We start from the raw sequence: 21,449 nt of genomic DNA on the forward strand, positions 1-21,449 counted from the left end.
CAGTTGGTACAATTTGTCCCGTTTTTAGGCGCGGGCGACTCGCCTTCATCCTTCTCCGTCTGCAGCTTTTCGTCAAGAAAGAGCTCCCAGCGGTCACCACGTGGAGGTGGAGATAGGGTTTGGTAGTAGTGCTGTTGGTGTTGGTTCAGCAGGCATTTCCCAGGTTTTATGCTCCATCGTGGGTACCAATCCACGTTTCGCCCCGGGACCTATACTACCCTTTGACCTTGCTTTATGCCGCTCCTATATAGCCTGCAGCATTGCCAACTAAGGAAATCAGGAGAAGCCTACTACGCTCGTACAGATTATGTGCTCTTGAAGTGATTTGCGGCTATCGAACGATATCAGATGACGCGGCGTTAGTTATAACTGGGCTGTTGCTGGTAGACATCTTGGCTAAAGAGATGTCACGAGTCTACATCAGGAGAACGACAACCCAAGACGCTGGACAATTGATCAAGAGCAAGAAAAGGGCATCATCGATGGTCAGGTGGCACACGGATATGCAGGGATGTAGGGAACCACTATCAACTGCATGGCATTATAGAGATGCGTGGCCAACTTCTCTCCATTGATGCGTCACAAAACTCATTTGATCACTAACGCTTGGCGCAAGCGGACGTGTTGTACAATGAATAATTCAGCTTAATTTCCTTGTTATTCCTTAAAAATGAATACAGTTTTTATATGTTCAGTGTGGATTGCTCCTTTTAGTGCTATTGACCAAGTCAACCTCCAACGGAAATCCTACAGATAGCTCAACGAAAAGCTGACGGACACATAGGCTGCTTCGGATCATCCGTATGTAGGTCAATCGTCGCCATGGAGCCGATAGTTACCAGCTAACGTAGTTCCTATCTCGTCACGGTGAGTACCGCAAATATCTACATAGGTTTGGGCATGATGACTCGCCAGCATGCCTAACCTTCCCAGGCCAGCAAGAAAATGCAGAGCATGTAATTTATTTATTGCAGTCGCATCGCGGCGTGGGGGACCAACATTCCGTCGGAAAACAAATAGCTGGAATTAGTGTCATTCGTAACTAATGTACAAAAAGAGCTTCGTATAGCGGAAAGGAAAAGGCGAGCAAATAGCTATACAGAAATGACAGCATAATTGCTAACCAGCCCCGTGAAGTAATATCTAACGACAGTTCTGCGGAGTGAGCGGTTGAAGGATGCACGGGTCTGGTTTAGTATGTAGGCGCGGACTGGCGTGTTCTGTTCCTCAAGAAAGTATCGTAATATGACAACTTGTTCCCCCTTGTGTCCTAGTTAACACACAGGGAGTTATGCGAATTGCGCAAAGAAGATTTCTGCATCTTTTTTTTATTAAGTGTTTAATTGAGAAACTTGTACTCTCTGGTCTATAAAATACAAATATTTACAATTCCTTTTTTAGTTAAGAAAAAAATAAAATTTTCACACGCACGCATTCAACGTTTCAATAAAATTCTGATATTTTTTTCGAGGTTTCTCGGGTCTTCCATAAAATTGAATATTTTAAACTGATTTCAGTTGAATTTAAAATTTTTAAAACTGACTTAAACTAAAAAGCTTTTGGTTGTCTCAGAAAAATGAAAGGGCCTTCTCGTGAGCATCCACCCTGGTTGGTTTGCGTACCGGAAGGAGGGAAGAAGTCTCACTAAGTGTGGATCGCAATCATATCTTATTCTTCCTTCGAACCAGACGGGTCATCTTTTGTAGACTTCTGAAAAGATTGAAAAGCACTGTTAGGTTCCACGGCGCCATCTAGCAATGAAATCAGTAAAGACAAACCTTTTTCGAGTTGGGACAATCCGCCACTAAGTGGTCGTCGCTATGGCAGTTGTGGCACCGTTTTGGTTGCGGTCCCAGATGGCAGTCGGCTGCTAAGTGATTGGAAAACTCTCCACAGTTGTAGCATCGCATTCGGCGGTAACGTTTTCCAACACGTGGGCGGCGGGAACTTCCCGAACAATCTGCCTGTTCCGGGCCCGAAACACGTGTGGCTTCCAGTCCTCTCTCGGTGATCTTGCATTCAAATTCGACTAATTCATTCTCGCCTAGAGAACGGAAGCCAGCCATTTTGATAACGCTCTGTGGAAGTGGAAGAGAGAAACGAAAAGTAATAAATGCAATGTGCACCGAGAGATGCATTAATTAAATACAAAAAAATGGTCTAAATGTACGCTAGAATAATTACTGAAATTCTGGAGCTCCACTTATAAATAGTGAGCAAAATTGAATCGGGGCACGATTGTAATAAATAAAAGGGTTTAAATGTGTTTTGTTTTTTTACAAGAAGCTAACATACAATCTGTTGGATACAACGCAAAGAAAATTAACGAAAAAGGATGAAATTACTAAACTTAAAATAGGACTAGTTAATACTATGTATGAAGATCTTTAGCAGCCTTCACTGGTCAGTGGTGTGGATTCTTTGGTTCCAACAGGATAATGGTCCTAAGCACACGGCGCAAAATGTGAAGTGGCGGCTACTCTATACCAACAAACATCAATTGAAAACTCTCCTTCAATCTCCGAACCTTAACCCTATTGAACATTTATGGCACTTAATGGAGCATAAGATCCGCAAACATAACATAACTTCAAAGGAAATGCTTAAATGAGTTATTATGGAGGAATAGATCAAAATTAGCGAAGAAGCGACATCCAAATAAGTGAAATCGACACCAAAACAACCATCGTTTCTAGGCTTGCTAAAAATTGGGACCGACCGCCTCTCTTTATAAAATTAAAGGCCCCAAAACGGAGCTATTTTCATGGCAGTGGAACACTAACTGCCCCGTCTCCCTCCACCTTCTCCTGTATCGCTTTTAAGACTTCGTAACTTTTCAAGAACGGGCGACCGTGAATTTTTTTCCACATTCGGAGTTTGAAGATTCAAACTTGATACTCCAATTGTGAGTCTTCGAACCTTGGTTGTGTGAATGGAGTTCTAGTTTGTGACAACCCTACCTTGTTCTACCGCTCCCTGCAGCACAGGAAGTTTGCTTTTACGCGCAGTTCGCGTGGGGGATTCCACACCTGTGGAATATACTCGACGTGGGTTGTGACCCAAGTGAAATGATTCGCAATTTATTCAAATACAGAAAATTTTACTTCGCCTACTTATAGGCTATATAAGGTAGGGTTGGCAATTAAACTTTACCATGCCCATATCAAATCACCTTCCCACTCTTTGTAGTATTCTATTTTTTAAAGGTGAGTGGCCACCGCAACCTTTCAACTCCTTGGCCTTTCTATCTATAACAAAATCCGATAGCGAGAGTTTGTGGGCCACACGCGTTCAAATGCAAACAAGATTACGGCGGTTTGGATAGGACACTAGCCTATAGGAGATCATGCTGTCAATCTGGGCGCTCAGAGAAGAGAGAGAAATTCTCCTGGTCCCAAGCCCAGGTTTGAGGCAACGTGCTTTGTACTATCCTCAGTAAAACACAAATAAAATGCTGAGATCAGAGAAAGAGATAAAGAAAGTATAGTTGGAGTTATTCCACTATGCGAAACCCTACCTGATCTCTCTTTGTGACAGGTCACGCGACAGGCCGGCCAAGAAAATGCATCCAATGTCATTAGAAACAACATGATTGGATCGAGTAACACGATTCAGAAAAATGCTAGTGAATCCACCTCAGTCGACGCGGCAGGACGGCCCCGGTCCTGTCGAGAAATGGGCAAGGGTTCTTGACGTCAAGTGAGTAAGTTAGTCTAAGGGAAACAAAAATGTGTCTGCACCCTAAATCTTGGTACCCTAACTAGAAAGTAAACGCAGTAAAAATAGCAATAAACTTTTCTATTTTGATAGCCCATACATTCCATACGGTGTTGGCGTTGCCATCTCAGAGGGTTTCCGTGATGCCATTAAAGGAGTCGAACGATTTGATGATCGACTCATGAAGCTCACCATTATATCAGCTGATCGCACTATACACTACTTTACCGCGTACGCACCACAGACAGGTCGACCCGATCCCGAAAAAGATGCCTTCCGGAAACATCTCGATGAAAAAAGCTGTAACATGCCTGCTAATAGCTATATCATCACTGCCGGCGACGTTAATGACCATGTGGCAGAAAAGGCAGACAGTAAAAGGTGCCATGGGAGAAAGGGGTTTGGAGCGCGCAATGAGGGTGGCGAGCTTATAATCGATTTTGCGGACACCCATGACCTTGTACTTATGAATATATGATTCATCAAACGATTGTCTCATTTTCCTACATTTTATAGTGGCAACAGTAAAGCGCAAATCAAATATATATAATATAATAGACGCCGACATTTTACCACCGTCATTGATTGCAAAGCCATTCCCTATGAGACCATGGCACCTCAACATCGACCGTTGATTGCAGTCCTGTGAATTAAACCACCGAAAAAACAGCATGAGGAACGCACTGGCTCGCCGCGCATTAAATGGTGGGGATTTCGTGAGAAGAAAGAAGAAATGATCTCACTTACGCGATTACCAACCATTACGAATGTGGAAGAACCGTGGAATCAAATGAAAGACGCGATCTGCAAAGCGACCTCTGCAACCATTGGAGTCACCAAGCCTAGTAAGCGGCACATCAACTGAGATACTTGGATTTGGAATGACGATATTGAAATTAAGGTCTGGGAAACGAAACACCTCTACCACAAGTTTTTCGACGATAAAACGCTCGCCAACCGGGAAGCAAAGAAAGTGATCGCTGTCACCCGAGCCCTTCACGATAAAATGGACACTCGGGATAACGAGAGAGATCTGTATCGACTCGACAAAAGCGGAAACGAACGCAGACAGGATATGGAACACTTCTGTTGCGTTAATGACAAGAATGATACTTTGTTTACTAACCGTCGAGCAATGGATAGATGGCGAGAGTATTTCGAGCAGATTTCAACTGAAAAATTTGTTTATCCTCGACTTCCACATTGCTGACATTTGGAGCAGTTCCACCTGTCAGCGCAACTGGTGCTCAGAGGTTGCGGTGGAGAAGTCGAGGCGGCACCCTGTCGCCCAAAGCAAAACCATGGTGGCACCGGAAGATGCAGTATCACATTTGCCGATCATGATGCAGTAGGCGAATGCTCCAAAGGTCTAATTAGTGCGATCAGACCCGAGTCTACACATTGATTCATCTAAAGTGGCAATAGGTCACGAAATCTTACCAAGGGTATACTGGTACTATGGGAACCGGGGTAGCCCCTGAATTCACATACTTCAGAAGAATTCCTGTTGTATGTGCGTTCAGCTCGGTTGTTGCTCTTGGCCCCCTAGTGGGATGTTCATGGGGGTTGTGGTTACGTTCAAACGGCGTGATGTTGGGTTTCAACACGGGAGCCGTACTCCTTAATTCGGTAGAAACTTAGGTAGGTCCTGCATCCACCAGTATCAATGCAAAACCATGCACTCGGTATAGACTGGTACCGTTGTAGCTTGTCGTAGTGGGGCTCTGATTGTGATCACAAAATTAATCCGCGTCTTAAGAAGACCATGGGATTAAGTCCCCTAGACAGGTACCCACGTAAAACCGTAGAGACGTAACCGTCATCTCAAACAACAGGACCTGACTGGTCCCCATGAAACAAGCACAATCACCGTCAGAGGCAGTAACCTGCCCAGAACTGAGCGATTTAAATATTTCGGATCAATGCTATCAGCCAATAGAGAACTGCCTTATGAAATTCGTTTACGCATTAACGCAACCTGGATGAAGTGGCGTTCCACAACTGGTGTTCTTTGTGATCGACGTATCAACGAACGTCCCAAATTTAAAATTTACCCCAATGTCGTCCGTCCAGTCGCTCTCTGTGGTTCTGAGTGTTGGCCAACTATAAAAGACAATGAACGCCGTCTTGTGGCAATGGAGGCGAAGATGTTGCGTTGGACTAGTGGTGTCACACGCGTTGATAACATCCAAAATGTGGATATCCACGATCGATATGGGGTTGCATCAATCGTAGAAATACTGCTAGAAAGGCATCTTCGATGGTATGGCCACGTAATTCGCGCTAACGAGAATTCACTCTCCAAGATTGGTCTGAACATCGAAGTCGATGGTAAACCACTAAAAGGCCGGCCGAAACAACGGTGATTTGATGCGCTGGATGGGGATTTAAAAGCTTCCCGATTGAATCCATATCAGGCATTTGATAGAAACAAATGGTGAAACCGATTACGACGAGCCGACCCCGCTTGTAAACTTCTTTTGATAGAGTCAACAGCGGACTAATTTGGTTATTTGGATATTTTGAGGACTAATTTAAAGTAACCGCTTGGACAGTTAGAGCCTACGAACTATTTCTGGTTTCAGCATGATAATAATCCCAATGTGAAACTTTGGTTGATCTATGAATGAAATTTCCAATTTTATACAGCATTCAAGTTCCCAGGCCTTAATTGGGTGCAGTTGCCTTTTACTTGACGCCTAGTTGTTTCTGAAATAAAACATTAAGGAAAAGGCAAAATCCGCTAGCGTTAAATCAGGGTAACACGAGGGCTAATCAAAATCGTCATTTTCGGTTATTAAGCGACCAGGGAAAACTGCCTTCAAAAGATTGATCGTGGCGGCCGACATATGACATGGCGGGCAATCTTGCCGGAACCGATAATGCTTACCGTTGGCCGCAACTGATTTTGATTGTTCGTCCTCGAAGCAGTGCGGCTCAATTATACATTTCGCGCAAATAACACACAGATTGTCATATTTCGATGATCATCATCGCCGTCATTCTCGCCGATATGGAGGGTTCAACTTGATGAATTTTTTTTTGTGGTAGGATCTGCATTTTATGCGGGAGTAAATGCAAATCGGAGAAGCACCTTCACAGACAAAGGAAGCCTCGCAGAACCAGCAGGTCTATAAACTCGACAAGTACAGGGAGCAACATCGCAGAGCGCAGAAGTTCTATCAACAAGTCTGAATGATGAAGCTGTATACACATCGATGCTCTTCCTGCTGAAACCAAGAGGAAAATTTTACTCCCGGCTAAATGGACATATTGGAGTGATACGTTTATTATTTCAATCAACTGCTCAACAACCAGGGTTGGACGACCTGCCAAGAAAACGAAATACCAATTTTGTCACCACTAAGCATAGAAGGAGCAGTCTGTGCAATTCATCGACTTAGGAATGGTAAGTCACCAGGGGCCAATGGAACTGGTTAAATATGGAGGCGACAAACAACGCCAAGCAATTGAAGTAATAAAAACTTGTTGTTTCTTTTTCGTTGGTGTGGGTATTTATTCTTGCAAATACCGATATTTCGGGAACCACTTGTTCCCTTCATCAGTGCAAACAAGTTTGTTTGCACTGATGAAGTGCTGTTTATAGACCACACCAACGAAAAAGAAACAACAAGTTTTTATTACTTCAATTGCTTGGCGTTGTTTGTCGCCTCCATATTTAACCAGTTCCATTGGCCCCTGGTGACCCTGGTTGTGACCCCCCTGGTTTACCCTTACTTCTTCCTCCTTTATCATGTGGCTGGCTGCAGGAACTGCGTCGATTTCCCAAAACTTCCGTAATAGTGCGTTTGTTGTGTCCACTGTAGAAGTCATGGTGATGACGTCAGAATTCAGCGATCAGGTCCAAGTAGCACCCACCCTAACTTTGTTTTGAGGGCGCACGTTGTGCGTGGTTTGAATTCAGACATCACTGACAAGCAATGTGCGTTTTTCTCGATTGCTGGGCAAATATTGGTGATTTTTGAAATGATTAGAGTTAATAACCTAATGTTGTCTCCATACTTGGGTCGTACCCGCAGCTTTACTTCGCCCTTGGTTTCTCTGGGAGACGTTGACCCACCCCCCTGATGTTGAAGCTTGCGTGCTGCCGCTTTATCCCCAATGATTGAACTGCCTTTTCGGTGATGAAGCTTCGCTGAGAGTTATTCTATACAATACCACACCTCGATTCTCGCGGTGGCCAATAACACGGTCTGGGTAGTTTTGGATTGGTTCGCCAAAAGTGCTGTCGTTGCAGAGGCTAGCTACTTTGCGTCTTCCTTGGATTTTGTCTTCTCCTCACCATCACTATGCAGTAATGTATGATGTTTCTTATTGCACGTGCGGCAACGATTTTTCGACGGGCAGTCCTTGACATTATGACCTTTTTTCATGCAGTTGTGTGTCCGGATAGCTGAGTGGTTAGAGCGCAAGGCTGTCGTACGGAAGGCCGTAGTTCAAATCTCACTGGTGGCAGTGGAATTTGTATCGTGATTTGACCTCGGATACCAGTCGACTCAGCTGTGAATGAGTACCTGAGTCAAATCAGGGTAATAATCTCGGGCGAGCGCAATGCTGACCACATTGCCTCCTAGTGTACCGTTACGGTCTTGAATGAAGTGCTCTAACACACTTCAAGGCCCTGATCCAACATGGATTGTTGCGCCAACGATTATTATTATTATTGTAGCAGGCCCTTTGTTCTCGAATTAGGTTCCTTCGGTGAGAAATATTCAATGTCTTAAACTTACTACATTGAGTGCTAAAATGATCCTTCTGGCAAAAACTGCATGTGATTGCTCCATTCACCATGAGCGTGTCTACTTTGCTCATTTTTTGTCGTGTACAATGCTTCCAGCGTTCCCGACTAGATGTCTAATTTCTGGCTGATCATGTAGATGATGAGTGCACCCCAATTGTCGACGTCGATGCCAATCCCCTTCATGTTAGCGAGGAATTCAGCTCGTTGGCTGCTGCGAAGTGGTAAAACTTGTGCATATGGTTCCATGCAATGGCCTTCTTGTTGCCAAATCGGTCGATCAGCAATTTCTATGCCGCTTCATAGTTGTTGTTGCTGATGTCCAAATGCTAGACGACTCGAGCAGCTTTACCTGTAAGATGCGTTTTCAAATACTGAATCTTTTGCTCGGCTGACAGCCCTTTATTGCGGTGCACAATTAACGAGAAAAGGTCGTAGAATGGTTTCCATCGACCATAGTTGCCACCAAACTGCAGGATGGTCATTCGTTCCAATCTGATTTCGTTGGAGCTACATATTGCTTCGGTGCTCCAATTATTCTCAGTTGCTGTCCCCGCTAAACTAGTGTGCTCCTTGACATCAGTCTCAAAAATCGAGTGGAGCTCCGAATAGACTTCCTCTACCTTATCATACTCTTTGGAGTACTGAGCTTGATGCTCTTCGTCATTTTCCCGTTGGACATGATCACCTGGTGTGTTGTCGTGATCACAGTCCAGAGTTTCGCTAGATGTTGTTGCCTCGCTTTGAGGTAGCCATACGAATGGTGATCCTGGCTGTCCTTATGGAAGTTGCTCATCATCCTGATGAGTTTCTCGAAGGCGTCCTGCTGTACGACAGTCGGCATCGTTTGCGTATCTGCTGTTCGTTCAGGAGTAGCCAAGTTAGTTACTTTCCAACAGTATCGAACTGGTGGACCTTAGCGGAAAACCGGGATGTATGGAGACCAGATACCTATTGTTGCACCGTTGATGATAATGACGGTAGCTAAATGACTTGAGTGCATTCAGACGGCATGGGGTTTATTTACTGGAGCGCAAGATATTTCAGCACTGCATATCATTCCAAAAAAATGAATTATTATATTGAATAATTGGGACGAAAATTACCAGGCCACCCCATGCCAAGTCAACTTGGGGAGATTTTCAAATGAAAAATTTATTTTACGAGTTACTAATTTTTACTAAAGTTTACATTCAAAGTAATAAATTTTGCCTAAAGTGCCTTTAAATCGTTTTAATAAACATACTCCAGACTCAACAATGATGGTATACACATATCATTTCCCGATTCCTGTTACTGCCGCAATTTTCACATAAAAAAACGAATCAATCAAAACACAAAGGCGAACGGGACCGAATCAACAGGTCCTCATTCCCATAACATAAAATTAATTTGAGTGCTCTCCAGTTCGCGAAAGGTCGCTGGAAAAATTAAAAACACATTCCCGGAGGACATGGAAACCTGCCTTACCTGATGCACGAAAACGTCCTGGCCACCATCCTTCGGTGTTATAAAACCCCAGCCTTTAGACACGTTGAACCATTTGCATGTCCCGAGGCGAGTTCCTTGCGTTTCCGATATGTCGATTTCTGCAAAACAGAAAACGGATACAATATAAATTACAGTTGGTTCTTCAAAAAGGATATCATCAAGACAATGCGAAGATCCGCAGACGGGCCTGAGAAGGAGAAAGACTGAGTGTCTGTGATCCTGTCCGGTTTCGGAATTCTAAGGGAGAACGAGTTTCGTGGGTAACTAAGTGAAAAAGGGTTGCAATTTTTGACAACAATACAATTGTTATGTATCTTCGTAGTGTGGATTTTTTTGCAGATGTTTTTGCTGGGATCCTTAGTGATCAAAGAATATCCCAAAAGAACGCGTAAGGGAAACCGGATTTCAGGAATGAAAAGAGTCCGATTTAATTTGATTAAAAAGGAGCTCAATATTGGCAAATTGAATGATTTACAAGACGAAGGCGATCAAAAGCAGTTCACTACCATCCCTTTTGAAGGAAAATGGGCGAAAATTGTTTCTCTTATAGAAAATTTTCACTTCTTGAACGTTGATTTGGGCAGGATACCCTGTGTTGTTTGTGTGTTGTAATTCTGATTAATTTGAACATTCACTGTTGAATTGAATTTTCCTCTCTGTCTTTTCTTTTCGTTGTCCCAGGATATTTGGTAGAATTTTCCAATCGGATATGTTCGCTAATTTTTACACGTTTGTATGAACCGGGTTATGAAACTGTGCACTGGATTGACACGTGCTTCATCCTTTTTCCACTGTCACATCGCCATTATCGTCATTACCAATGGCGAAACAGCCGGTCTGATCTGCCTTAAGGGGGAGTACAGAGTGGAGGGTAAAAAAAATCGACTTTTTGGTCTTAAAAAATCTTCCTTTCTTTCTCGAACAAAACACGGGCACACCGAGCGCTGAATTCAAAAAGCAAGCAAGCCCGTGCCATCTGCTTTGATCTTTCTGTTTGTCAGCAAGTTCGCTGCGGATTGGCTGGAGCGCACTCGTTTCCCTTGAGTATGAGAGCCAAGAATGATGAGAGAAAAGACGACAGCAAAGCTTAGGAACTCCTCTGCTCCCTAAGTTTTTCAAAACCACAAATAAAGAAAACACTTATACTCGTAGATAGCCCAACTGCAACATCGACCCTAAAACTTGTGTGTAACCTGTGTACAAACCAACAAGAAAAATCGACGAAATAGCAGGGAAGGAGGAAGTGCTCAGTGCGTTCGGGTGCAGCACAAAAATGCGTCATTCACCGCAGCGATCAACGAAAGAGGCAGCGAGGGCTGAAATACCCGATGTAACACCTGGACGCCCAAATAAAGAGGAAACCTTACCAAGTAGCGTGACTGACGGTGCGGGGACGGCAACTTCAATATCCTATAGCGCTTCTGTTCTGAAAAAAAGCCTAGTCAGAATCGCTAGTCCTGAGCAGGTAGATTCGAACACGAACCGAATAGAAATGCAGTCAACTCCTAACTAGAGCTGAAGAAAATACGCGGCAGTAGTGAAGCGTATTCGGTCTGTAACATTCCTCCAAAGGAACGTCAGCAAAAGCGTCAAAAATAGGCTGATAGAACTGGAATCAGTTTCCAGGGCCCAAAAATAGAAGGCGGAGAAGGATAAAAGGAAACAACTGACTATACCACCAGAGACGCATCTGTCCAAAGACAAGTAGACTACAAACCAGAACCCAGTAGTAGAAAAGACGAGCAAACGAAGAAGGACTAGACCGTCGGCTCTACTCATTAGGCTGACGGAAGCCAAACATTTGCGTCCGAAATTTGCTACAGGATGAAACCCGAAGACAATGGAGACAATGTCGTCCATATGGAAAACGAAGGGTGGCGGGGTCTTTGTCTAACTGGTCTCGAAGACGACTAGCAAGAGTACCTTCTGCGAAGCGGTCAAGGAGTTATTGGGGGAGAAGGCTCTTGTTTCAAGTTTAGAGCCTATGTGCTCTCTAGAAATCCGAGATCTTGACTCCCACAGAAAAGGTCGAAGTGGAGGAGGGCATGAAACATGAATGTTCAGAGGCAACCAATGCCCGGAGAGATATTATAATAATAATAAGTGTGTTAGAGCACTTCATTCAAGACCGTAACGGTACACTACAGTAGACTGTAGGAGGCAATGTGGTCAGCACTGCGCTCGCCCAAGATTGTTACCCTGATTTGACTCAGGTACTTATTCACAGCTGAGTCGACTGGTATCCGACGTCAAATCACGATACAAATTCCACTGCCGCCAGTGAGATTTGAACCGCGACCTTCCGTACGACAGCCTTGTGCTCTAACCACTCAGCTATCCGGACACTAGATATTACCTCTGTAAACGCTCGAGGCCAAAAAATTCGCAGCGGTGGAAGTCCGCAAGCAATATGCGAGGAAACTGCTTAGCAGCGAGAACATCAAAGTTGAATGGGTAGTATGCAGGGTACGAATGCGGATAGTCCGCACCAAGTATTACAGATGTCTGGACTAAGGGCAAACATCAGCAACTTACAAGGGACAGGACAGGAGGACAGCATGCCGGATCCAAGTAGGTGCAATTAAATCAAAAGTTGCGCTCTCAACAGGGATCGCGGCGCGTCTGGTGAGAGCGTCGCACACACTGCCAGTTTGGGCCGGTGTCCAATCTTTAGGGCGGAACTGGAAGGAGCTAGAGCGCAAATGGCATTATCCGAATTTTACAAATTAACATGCGCCGGAGTGCAACCGCTCTTCAGTTGCTAGCGCAGTTCGATGCGGATCTAGTACTAATCAGCGAGCAATACCAAGCCGGGTCCCTGCTTCATGGTATCTCCACTTATCAGGTACCGCTGCCATCTGGATTCGGGACGAGTTCGAGTTCGTGTTCTTACGCAAGGCCGAGGGAATGGCTTAAGGGATAACATTTTTTAGCGTTTACCTGACGCCGAATGAGACGATGCCCCATTTTCGGCGCCGGTTTGATGCTCTCGAGAACACCGTTTCGGGCACGAAGGGGCGAATTCCGGTAGCCGGTGATTTTAATGCTAGGGCCATTGAATGGGGCACGCCTCAGCCAAATTCCAGAGCGAAACGAACCCTGAAAATGGCGGCAAGAACCAGGCAACTCCAGATCCACGACAATGTTTCGGCGACCAGGTTGCGAAGGAGGCATTCCTGACATCACTGTTGCGTCGGACTCTCTGACATCATCGATGGACGGGTGGCGAGTCCTGGAAAACTTCTCGGTAAGTGATCACTAGTACATGACGTTCGAAATGGTTGACGCCACTTGCCGGCGTGCACCAACCGAGGCTCCCCCTGCCTGTGGAATGTCGGGAGGGGAGGGAGGGAGGAAGTTCGTCGAGGTTCTTGTAGCAGGCAGAGTCAGGGGGTAGTAGCCCGCAGCTGACACTGCCGTAAATTCAGTGATGAACCGAACGACATCATTTGAGACTTTCATGTCCCCGAGGGGCTCCAGCCGTTACAAGCCTTCTATGTACTGGTGGATGCCGGTAATTGCCCACCTAAGGAGGGAGTGTCATAAACTCCGCCGTTTAGCACAACATTTACACGCCAACCAGGAGGTATGAGCCATAAAGGCAGAGTATTCGCTATGAACAACTAACAAGAGCAATTAAGAAAAATTGATCAGAATTGACGAAATCCCGTGGCGTCCTCTTCCACTAGAATAATGCGAGACCGCAGACGTCTTTGGTCACCTATCTACTCTTATCTACTAACCGTATAGCGCTGGACTTGCACTTTCATATTATCACAATGTTACGGTCTCTTCAAAAGTCTCCCCAGGAAAAGAAATTGAATTCAAAAAGTGACTGTGAAAATCAGGTCGCAGTTTCATTATTATCATACCTAGCAATGGGGCCGCCCAAATACGAAAAAAACATCCAAGGTGGCCGGGATTCTAACCCGAGGTCACGAGATCGAGAGGCTGATACGCAACTATTTCAGCCACCCGCCAGAGTCTTTTTAAAGTGGATACAATTCCACAATCTTGTCACACTAATGGGACATCAACAATCCACGGCTGATTTACAAAACTTTGGTACTTGAAGACTAACTTGTCGGGGGGGAAGTTAATCAGGTACCTTCCAACCTTAGGGGCAATAATTATTCTCTCACGTGGTATATGCTTAAACTAAAGTATTACCGTAGCAGACTGATAGCTGCAATTTTTGACAACTTTTTTTCGAGGTAGTGCAGACTCCGCGTCTGAAAATAAAACCGTAGAAACTACAGGCTGAGCTCCAATTATTATCTTCATAATAACGGAAAAACTAGACACATCAACTCATATTTCATACGAGCAATCGTTACCTGTATATGGTTGCCATTTACCCCTTGGTGGGGAGTAGCGCTTTAACAACCCCCATGCGCCATCGTTCGCGATTACTTAAAATGCGCTTCAGTTCCCCCCACGACTCCATGACATCACTGCAATCCTTCCCTACTGTTCTGCACCAAGTGCTTTTGGGGCGACCCACTCGTCGGCCATCTTGAGGGAGTCGATTCCACTGCATTACTTAGCCCGCAATGCAATTGTCACCCCTTCTTAACTTGTGATCTATCCATTGCCACTTCCGCCTTCCAATCCCAGGGCGTACGAGTGCCTTCGTGTGTGAAACGCCAAACCAACAAAATTAAACTGCTCTGTATGCAATCAAAGCTGTGCAATCTATGTCTGCACTCGAGCGACAAAAGCCAGTAATCAGACTCATGGAATGGAATGCAACTTCCACTTCCTCGCTTTAATCAGCCTCAAATTATCGACACTCTTTTGGAGGCTTGGACTTCACAAAACACCTTTCTCGGCTGGATGGAGTTAGATAAGACAAGTTTTAACTTCATTCAATGCTAGTATTTGCGGAATAAGTAAAACTGAACTACAGCTACATAAAACATGTGGGAATTGCAGACAGTCATTTCGTAGTTTGGTTGCCAATGTTAAGAGACTCAATTTCCTTTGTGGCATTTCTTCGTGTTGGAAAGCCGCGCCCAGATAGACCACGAACTTTAACGTCAGTACAATGACTTTCAAAATGAATAGATTCAAGTTGAGCATATATGGGAACCCAAAAAACGTCCTGAAACCATCAAGTAAGTAATTACAGATACAAAGACTTTTGGAAGGTAATCACCTGCGAGACACTTAGTCCCAAAGACAAACACGAGAAACGACGACTTGAGGTATACTACTAGACTATAATATAAGGGATAGGAGCACTTGCTTCTAACGAACAAGGCGTGTAACCTAAACTGGAAAGACGAAGTTAAGTGCACGTTGATCCTAGCCGGGAACAAGGTTGAGAAGCTATTGTATCTTTTATCCAACACATCAAAATGAAGTTGTGAGCCGGAATAGGATATCTTCCGCTGATTGGGGTAATCGGAATTTTGGAAATATTTTGCCCCACGTTGGGTGCCATCTGATATGACAAATGAATTAAGACCACTCTGAGCAACCAGAGACGACCACGAGGAGAAAGTTAAGCAGCTAAAAAAAGAAAAGTTGGCGTAATTGACCGTGAAGGTCCGCCAGCAAATACAAAAGCTTCATCGAAGTGTCCGCCGACTCTTGACCATTGTTCCTCTTAATAAATCATTACAAATGGTCCCACGTTGGGCGCCATGGGTTTGCTAAGGAAATGATTACTTTCGACCCGCGCACTCCCCACCTTTCCAACTAATGTCAAAACTAAGACCGGCTTCGAAAAGTACTAACCAAGACCTTTCATTTGATACCTATACCTATATGACTATATTTGGTGCGTGAGCTTTCCCAGCCCCCACCTTGCTACCAAATTTTGTGAAAATCACTATAACCGCTTCCGAGAAAAATGCGGACAGAAACAAACTGAGCGAATGCGGTTACTGGCTGCAGGGCAAACAGCATGGAACTAGGCGAAAAATGGTCGGTGGACATACAGACAATTCCGAACATAAAGTTGTGGATTACACGAAACCATGTCGATAGTTACGACTTGACTCAATTCTTAAGTGGACTTGGTGGGTACAGAAAGTCCCTCTATAGGTTCGGTTTGGATGAATCGGCAGATTGTCCTACAAGTGAAAGTGCAGCAGCAGATGCAGAACACGTTTTCTTCGTCTACTCCAGACTCGAACGCCCAAGGAGAAACCCGGAGAAAGAACTGGAGTCCCCGTTAAGAGTGGAAAATCTCGCCAGCTGTATGATGAAATCGGATACCGCTGGGAATGGTGTAGTTAGGGCGGTGGAACGAATGCACCAACGGCTAAGAGAAGCAGAAGCTGATCCGAGGCATAGAAGGCAAGTTAATGCAACTAACATCACATAAAGTAGAAACAGCTATTCCATGAACAGTTAATAAAGTGAACAGCCCCGCGAAGTAATACCAGAACGGTGGCCGCGCGGGGAGAGTGTGGAGAAAATATGGGAGGTTTTAGTCAGCAAAATTCCGGCATGCGCGTCCTCGATGATCCATGATGGATTTCTACCAGCTAAAAAAAAAAGACAGAAAGACGGACAGACAGACAGTAAACCGATTTTAATAAGGTTTTGTTTCAAAGAAAACCTTAAAAAATGCTTCGATAATCAAAACGAAAGGGAAGATCCGCGACAGATCACATCCTCAATCAATGATTCTTCTGCTTCACATCTGAAGTAGGTAAGGATCTTGCGGATCTGAAGTTTTCGACTCCCCATTTTCGGCCAATCTGGTATGTTTTTTTTTCTTTTTTCCATTTCTCCGTTTTCGTGAGGTGGTTCCAGGCACCGTGTTGAAGGGCACACGATACTTCGGTTGAATCATAAGAGGCACTGAAATGTCTAAACTGACCACACCCCCTTCCCAAGGCTAGCAAGCACAGAGGCGTGCAAGCGTGTGTCGGCGGGGCACTTCAGTAAAACAGCACTTACGTGAAGTCAAACCTTCACTTTCGGCATTTTTTTTTAGATTTTGAGGTAACTCGACCCTCCTGGCTGATGGTCTTTTACTGAACTTTGCACTCTAAGTAGTGATTACAAAGTGAAATCCACATTCGCTAAGTCCAAGCCCATCATATGTTGGTTCTATATAAATAAAACTATGGAAAATAACCTGCTCCGACTCTCATCTTCATTGTGGTGTTGTGGATAGAGAGGAAGTAGCTTCTAAACTTTATTCACACCAAGGCAGCACGTAAATTGACCGCATTTTCCAAGTATTAGGTTAGACACTTTTTACCGAAAGCAAGTGATCTTAATCTTCATTGCCATCCCACCTGGTATGTTAAAGTAGAGCTTCGCCTTCTTCCCTTTGGTAGTATATCTCGAAAGGGTGTTGTTTCTGGTATTCATCCTAGAGCTTATTGTCTTCTAGACGATTATCTTCCTGTTCAAGATCTACGAGCCTCTGTGGATACAAGCCGAAAGGCATTGTCATTAAAGCTTCTAAGGAGTGCGTTTGCCTAGAGGTCTATGTGAAACGAACATCTCTTCGTTAAATCATTTGTAAAATTTCGCATGCTTTCCTCTTTGCCGGGATGAAGCGACGAGTAAGATGAAACTTTGACGAAACAGGCCTTAACTGTGCCTATTCCATCTTCAATGTCTCATCCTCACTTTGTTTTCTGATTTGAAACGAGGAAGATTGAAATCTTACGATTCCATTTATGCTTTATTATCCGATACTCTAATGAAAAGGAGTAAATCGTTGGATATTTAGCCTTTACTAAAGTCCTGGATGAGGGGATTTTTTGGTGAGCATAGAGTTTTGTGGTTGAAATGGCAGCTTGCCGGTAGTGAAAAAAAATTGAAGTTTTCAGGAAGAGAAGAGGAACAAAGATGATATCGTTTTATTTCTTGTTGCTTTCAACTCAACTAAACTTCACTCAATTTCCATCTTTCCTGTTCAATTGTAGTTCGACTTAGCTCGGTGCTCTAGATGATTTTTAATTACACTCGGCTACTCTTGATCCGGGTAACTGGAACATTGCCCTCACTACTTACAGATACTGTCTTAGAGTTCTTGCAACTTAACATGGAGTTGAAAGGATACATTGCTGAAACTGGTTGCAACGAAGCAACAGAATGAGAAACAGCCTATCACCAGGGGGCCCGTCCAAAACCCAAGAAAAGATCTTATGTCGTGGCCCACGAATCTCCTGAAATTTCACATTTGGAGGCCCGGCTGATGTACAGGTTGGACTTCTTGATCAATGAAATCCTGAGTGAAGAACAAAGCTCATCAACCTATTTCTACATTTTTTTGGTGTGGTCCACTGATCAAACACTCATTTATCATATAGGTGCTAGTGAGAGTGTGCTCCATTTTCACTATTATAGCAAGTCATAAGTGCACATAAGTGCAAGTGCACCAGCGTTCCAAAACTAGTGCTCTTTGTGATCGGCGTATCAACGAACGTCTCAAATCTAAAATTTACCGCAATGTCGTCCGTCCTGTCGCTCTCTATGGTTCTGAGTGTTGGCCAATTATAACAGACAATGACCGGCGTCTTGTGGTAATGAAGACGAAGATATTGCGTTGGACTAGTGGCGTCACACATTTTGATCACATCCGAAATGAGGTGCTCAGAGGTGGCGGGGAGGAAGACGGGACGGCACCCTGTCGGCTGAACCAAAACCAAGTGGCCGAGGAGAACCTCCATAGTGGTGGCACCAGGAGGCGCTTGCCGGCCGTGATGCAGTAGGCGAATGCTCCAAAGGCCTAATTAGGGCGATCAGATCCGAGTCTATACGGCGACCCATCTGAAGTGCCAGGGGAATTCCTGTTGTATGTAGGTTCGGTTGTTTGCGGTTGGCCCCCTAGTGGGAGCTTCATGGGGGTTGTGGTTGCGTTCTAACGAATAGAGACCTTCGGGTTTAAGCGTAGTGTTGCGTTTCAACACGGGTGCCGTACTCCTTAGTTCGGTAGAGATTTTGGTAGGTCTTGCATCCACCAGTATGAATGCTGAGCCATGCACTTGGTATAGAGTGGTACTGTTGTTGTTTGTCACAGCATGGTTTTGATTGTGGTCACAAAATCAATCCGTGTCTTAAGAAGACCGTGAGATTAAGTCCACGAGACAGGTACTCACGTAAAACCCCCCAAGACATCCGCGTGGAAAAACTGCGAGAGAGGCGTCTTCGATGGTATGGTCACGCAATTCGCGCTAACGAGAATTCACTTGCCAAGATTGGTCTGAACGTCAAAGTCGGTGGTAAACGGCCAAAAGGCAGGCCGAAACAACGGTGGCTTGATATGCTAGATGGGGATTTAAAAGCCTCGAGATTGCATCCAGATCAGGCATTTGATAGAACTAAATGGCGAAACCGATCACCACGACCCGACCCCGCTTATGAACGGGACAAAAGCTGAAGAAAAAGAAGAAGATAAGTGCACAGCAGTGGCGTTAAGGATAGTTAAACAACTGCTATTAACGCAGCCATTGCAAGAAGAAAGTCTGGAAAGCAATGGAAAATCATGAAGGACTGAAGACGTTTTCCCACCAATGTACTATAGAAAGTGAATGCCATTTCTTTATAATAATGAATGAGCAGAGGGCATAGCGTCTGCAGCTATTAATCGATTCTAGTGCCTAAAATGTTCTGTCATTGCAATGGCAAATAAAGTCATTAACGGAAGAGGAAAAAGTAGAAGCCTTTTATGAAGAGGTTGATTGAGTGATATGCCTCGTTCTAAAGCCGAAACACAAGGTTGTTTGGATCTTTTAGGAGTCATATCTGATATACCTTTTCCTCTCAATGCTGGTCTCAGTCAGACTCTGGTTTGAAAGGGTTCTCAGTACCTGCTGCTATGTTTAGCTTAGCTCCTAATGACAAATCCCGGAAAATTATTGACCAATTTCCTTCAATCAAAACTCTTCGACAATCTCTAAACATCATCATAATTATTTCAACGAATCTTACGATTTTAGAAAATCCTCAATTGAAAATACCGTTACTACCAGCATTCTTTCAATCCCGCCAATTATAAAATAATTGCGTCATTTCCCACAAGAAAACTAGTCCAAACCCTTTCTCAAATTTCTTCGTATCTATTCATAAACGAAAACAGGTCCAGTGAAAGGGCCTAAATCAGCTACCCTTCTCTATTTCTTTCCTATTCCATTCAAAGCCGTCTTCCATTCAAATTCCTCAATCCCTGTTCCTATTCAGACTCTACCGTCGAAGTAATATCTTTCTTTTCTGGGAACATTCGGCATAAGATACTCGGAAAAGTGTGTGCCTTGTGGAGGAACACGAACCCAGAAAAAAAAACTGAGCGATGAGAGAGATTTTCAAATAAGATACCGAGTAATGTGGGAAGGAAGCAAACTGAACCCTAATTCACTCCGTATTCAAACTACTTATCCAACTTTCTTCAACGTATTTGGGGCAGATCCGCATTCAAGGCATGAAAGTGCCGATGAATGCGTTTTAATGGCGCCCACATGGGAAGATACTCGGGTCTACTAGGCCGGGGCGAATTGCATTTGATTATGATATCGATTTTCGCCGATAGTCCACTTTTTCCTTGTTTACAATTACAGTATGGAGACTGGCTTCCATTCATAGGTTGCGTGAAAATGGGAGTGGGTTGCATAGTTGCGAATGCGCAAGGTTGAGAGCTGATTTCAGTATACATAGGGGGCTGACGTTGAAAGCAATGCAATGGGGGTTTATACCAGTTCTTTGCTGTGGTTCCGATGGCGATTCGCCTGAAGGTCCCGGCTGCGGTGCTTCTGCTCCTTGTTGATCTCCCGAGCTGGGGCTAGTATCCATTTTGGTGTAATGTCGCCAAATTTAAACAGTGAGAGTTTCGGCGGATAGCGTGCTTAAACAGTTTATGTCACGTAATCACTATCTTATTTACACACATGTTGCTTCTACACATTCTGCTGATTCGAAACACTCAACACTTTCATCTAACAATAGTCGGTTTTCAGCACTAGAATTAATAACTTAAAATATCTAATTTCATTATCCTTGCAGGCAAGCTCCAGAAGGTAGGAAAAATCGTAGAAAAAACGAAGAAAATAACCCGACTCGCTGGAAAAATTCCGAAATACCGCACAAATGCCTCACCAATGCAATACGCACTGTTTTCTAGTTTTCCAAAATTTTTCCGTGAGCGGTCCGTCCGACGTAATGTGTAGGCCTACTTCCATGCCCAACAGTCAATATCCCATTCCCTTTCCCAGTGCCAGTTCAAACCCAGCGGGTTGGATTGTGCCTACAACCTATCTTATGTGCATTGAAATCTTGGAGAGTAGAAGAAGTTCAAAAAATGTTTCATTGTCGGTCTGCTTTCATCCCAATCGAGAAACAGAGAAGGAACGAGTTTTCTATGCGTTTTCTAGTTAGATATGTATGCAGTGTTACCAAATTTATTGTTGTTATTAGATACAGTTTTACGATGGCCGAAAATAGATAGTCACCGAAATAAAAGATTTTTAAGGGAAATATTGGATCCTACGCCAAAGTTAGCCTAGTATTTAGCTTG

General features: G+C 44.2%; 1 protein-coding gene across 1 annotated transcript; it reads right to left on the reverse strand.

The window, feature by feature from the left end:
- Positions 1–1,326: 1,326 nt before the first annotated feature.
- On the reverse strand, positions 1,327–21,147 carry LOC119649225 (protein lin-28 homolog). The gene is made up of 4 exons (XM_038051284.1): positions 20,632–21,147; positions 9,947–10,065; positions 1,779–2,078; positions 1,327–1,710 (listed from the first exon to the last, which is right to left on the reverse strand). The coding sequence occupies exons 1-4, from the start codon at positions 20,726–20,728 to the stop codon at positions 1,669–1,671; spliced, it is 558 nt and encodes a 185-aa protein (XP_037907212.1). The 5' UTR covers positions 20,729–21,147; the 3' UTR covers positions 1,327–1,668.
- Between the last annotated feature and the right edge of the window lie 302 nt (positions 21,148–21,449).

Source organism: Hermetia illucens, chromosome 2, assembly GCF_905115235.1.
Source record: "Hermetia illucens chromosome 2, iHerIll2.2.curated.20191125, whole genome shotgun sequence".
NCBI lineage: Eukaryota > Metazoa > Arthropoda > Insecta > Diptera > Stratiomyidae > Hermetia > Hermetia illucens.

Excerpts from the sequence above, each read along its gene's own strand:
- LOC119649225 (XM_038051284.1), bottom strand. The coding sequence starts at position 20,728 with ATGGATACTAGCCCCAGCTCGGGAGATCAACAAGGAGCAGAAGCACCG. Across the intron at positions 2,079-9,946 it reads AGGACGTTTTCGTGCATCAG|AGCGTTATCAAAATGGCTGG; the intron begins GTAAGGCAGGTT and ends CCACTTCCACAG. Across the intron at positions 1,711-1,778 it reads ATTGTCCCAACTCGAAAAAG|AAGTCTACAAAAGATGACCC; the intron begins GTTTGTCTTTAC and ends CAATCTTTTCAG.